At 39.6% G+C, this 3,054-nt stretch overlaps 1 protein-coding gene across 1 annotated transcript; it reads right to left on the bottom strand.

Annotated features, from left to right (window-relative positions):
• Window positions 1-35: 35 nt before the first annotated feature.
• Window positions 36-3,018, bottom strand: LOC116380113 (transcription factor E3-like). Its single transcript, XM_031842078.1, has 3 exons — window positions 2,790-3,018; window positions 1,869-1,980; window positions 36-250 (listed from the first exon to the last, which is right to left on the bottom strand). The coding sequence occupies exons 1-3, from the start codon at window positions 2,841-2,843 to the stop codon at window positions 111-113; spliced, it is 306 nt and encodes a 101-aa protein (XP_031697938.1). The 5' UTR covers window positions 2,844-3,018; the 3' UTR covers window positions 36-110.
• Between the last annotated feature and the right edge of the window lie 36 nt (window positions 3,019-3,054).

Raw genomic sequence — 3,054 nt, 5'->3', positions numbered from 1 at the left:
TGTATCAAATAACGTTACTTTGTATCAAATAACGTTACTTTGTATCAGATAACGTTACATTGTAATATATACACTCATGTAGGGCTATAGTCTTGTATTGTAATCCGTCTTTATTGTGACTGAAGCTTTTCATAACTCTGTGGTGACCTCAGTACCAACAGCAGGTCTGAGTGAATTAATACTTTGTACTCACTGAGGTTGTGGTTGTCTTTCTTTTGTCTCTCTTTAATCAGAGCTTTGGTCTCCCCCTCTACAACGACAACAGAAACATTTAAGAAACATTTCATTTGAGTAGAAAAAGACAAACAACATTTTACAACATTTTGGTGTTTTAAAGGGTGAGTTAGAGTCATCAAAGTCACACAATAACACTAATTAACTAACCGCCCGACTCCTGTGTTCTGTGAGGTAAAGTTATTGTTTGATGTCTTTGAAGGCAGCACAGGTAAAAACGTCAGAAAAAGCTGTCTGACAGCAAAGTAAAGAGGTGAAAATAATCTTAATATAGCGTTTACTAAAACTAATATTGATTATTTTAGATGTCTAATGTAACGATGAATCCTGCATGAACACCAACGTTAGTCATGGAGTTCCACAAGGTTCTGTCCTTGGACCAATCTTATTCACCTTACATATGCTTCCTTTAGGCAATATTATCAGAAAACACCCTATAAACTTCCATTGTTATGCAGATGATACTCAATTATATCTATTGATCAAACCAGATGAAACCCACCAGCTCACTAAACTTCAAAACAAAAGAAAATGTGTTACTTTTAGACTACTGCAATTCCTTATTATCAGGCTGCTCTAACAAGTTTCTTTAATATCTCCAGTTGATTCAGAATGCTGCAGCTTGTGTACTAACAAAAACTAAGAAAAGAGATCATATTATAATTAGTGTTTATAGTTAGGGCTGGCTCAGGGCTATAGTTAGGGCTGGCTCAGGGCTATAGTTAGGGCTGGCTCAAGTTTGCCTTGGACCAGCCCCTAGATATTCAGATACAGGCCTAGACTGCTGGAGGACTTCTAGGATACACTGAGGTCCTCTCTCCTCTTCTCTCTCTCCTTCTGTATGAGTTCATCTCCTCTTAACACACATGACTAGCTTTGCTTCTTCCTCAGTCTTTGTGTTTTCTCTCCTCACAGGTTTCATGGATCGTGGTTTTATCTGGACCCTGGTCCTGCTGACACCTGCTGCTACTATCATTATTATTATTAGTCACATTACCATTGCAGCTTTAATTATCATTGTTATCCTATAATATCCACTGCTGTTATAATTAGTAGACATCATTATTCTACTATTATTAGTGCTACTGCAGCTATTACTGATCCAGTTATATGAATCATTTATATCTTACGGATCAACTGTGCCCTAATTATATTATGATGTTCATTCTGATCACAGAGATCCTGTGCTGATCCCTCTGAGATACATTTTATTCCTGTTAACGGTCTTTTTTCGGAATTTTTCGTTATTTGATGAGTCAGAGTCCGATTTTGAGGTAAATCTTTGATTTGTGATATTTGGCTGTACAAATCAATATGAAGTGAACTGAATTGAAATGAAATACGTCCACAGCTTCAAACTCTTTTTTTCAGCTGAAACAGCAGAAAGTGTTTTTTAGTAAATGTTGACTGAACAGGAAGTGGGAACTGATGATGTAGGAAAATACGACCCGTGTGTGTGTGTGTTCACAGGAAGTCGTGATGTCGACTCATCAAACTGAAGAAGACATTTTCAGCACAAAAATAAAGGGAAACACGGGGGAGGGTCAGAGCTCTGACATATGAGTTGCCTGAGCCAATCAGCAGTTGACATGATAATCTTCCCGTCCAATCAGGTGGAGGTAAGGTTCACTCACCGTTCACCTCTCTCTTGATGGCCTGCAGGTCGGCCGGGCAACTGTTGCTAACGGCGACGGTGGGCGTGGCCATCGCTCCGTACACGTCCAGCATGTTCCCAGACACCGGCATCTGCAACGGACCAATCAGAGCACAGCATCAGCAGCTGACAGAAAAGTAACCAATCAGAGGCTGAGAACAGTCACAGCATCCTGCTCTGTGATTGGCTGCAGGATGACACGCACGCACGCACGCACGCACGCACGGACGCACACACGCACGCACGCACGGACGCACGCACACACGCACGCACGCACGGACAGTATTTGAATAGATTCATTAAAGTTGTGAATCAGAATACATGTTATTGATTTGCATCAAATATAGTTTATGTAATATATATATAAATATAAAATATGATCATATTGTTCCGTCATAGAAAACTAATGAAGAAATTCTGAAACAAAAACCACAGAAAACTTTCACTTCACATGAATTCTTTATTGTTCTTCTACTGATTATAAACGTTTCATATCCGAGTTGAATGTGTGATGGTTATTTTAAACAGACATATCTTTAGTATTATGAATATATAGTATGCTTAAGTATGGAAGTCTTTTATCTTTCTTCAGTTTCACTTCAGACAGGAACGAAAGCTGTAATATATTAATGTTGATCAGAACAGCAGCAGTGTGGCCCTTTAAGTCTACTTCTACTCCATCAGATCTATATCTGATATTATTAATGTGACGGCTGGAGTTACAACATCAAAATGCTGCTTCTGGTAATAATAATCTGCTCTCTGAGTACTTTTACTTCTGATACTTTAAGTACACCTTGCTGATAATACTTCTGTACTTTCACTGTGCGTTTAGTCTGCAGCTCAGAGGTCAGAGGTGAAACCCTCAAAGTGACCTGAAACAAGAAGAAAAGCTCTTTACCTCCGCTTTAATCCTCCTCTTCTCATGGTCCGGCAGTAAAACTAAAATCCTCATCTTCTCTGATTCCTCACAAACTCATCAGCGTGTATGTTAATATACACAACACACACACACACACACACACACACACACAGCTTCTCTTCCTCTTTCTGTTCAGACGACTGTTGAAAAATGGGGAAACGTCTCTTTAAGAACGAAAAACCTCCCAGTGTGTGCCCCCCCACCACACACACACACACACACACACACACACACACACACACAC

Source organism: Anarrhichthys ocellatus, unplaced genomic scaffold, assembly GCF_004355925.1.
Source record: "Anarrhichthys ocellatus isolate YVR2014 unplaced genomic scaffold, GSC_Weel_1.0 scaffold6149, whole genome shotgun sequence".
In the NCBI taxonomy this organism is placed as follows: domain Eukaryota; kingdom Metazoa; phylum Chordata; class Actinopteri; order Perciformes; family Anarhichadidae; genus Anarrhichthys; species Anarrhichthys ocellatus.
This window is presented reverse-complemented; position numbering and strand designations above follow the sequence as displayed.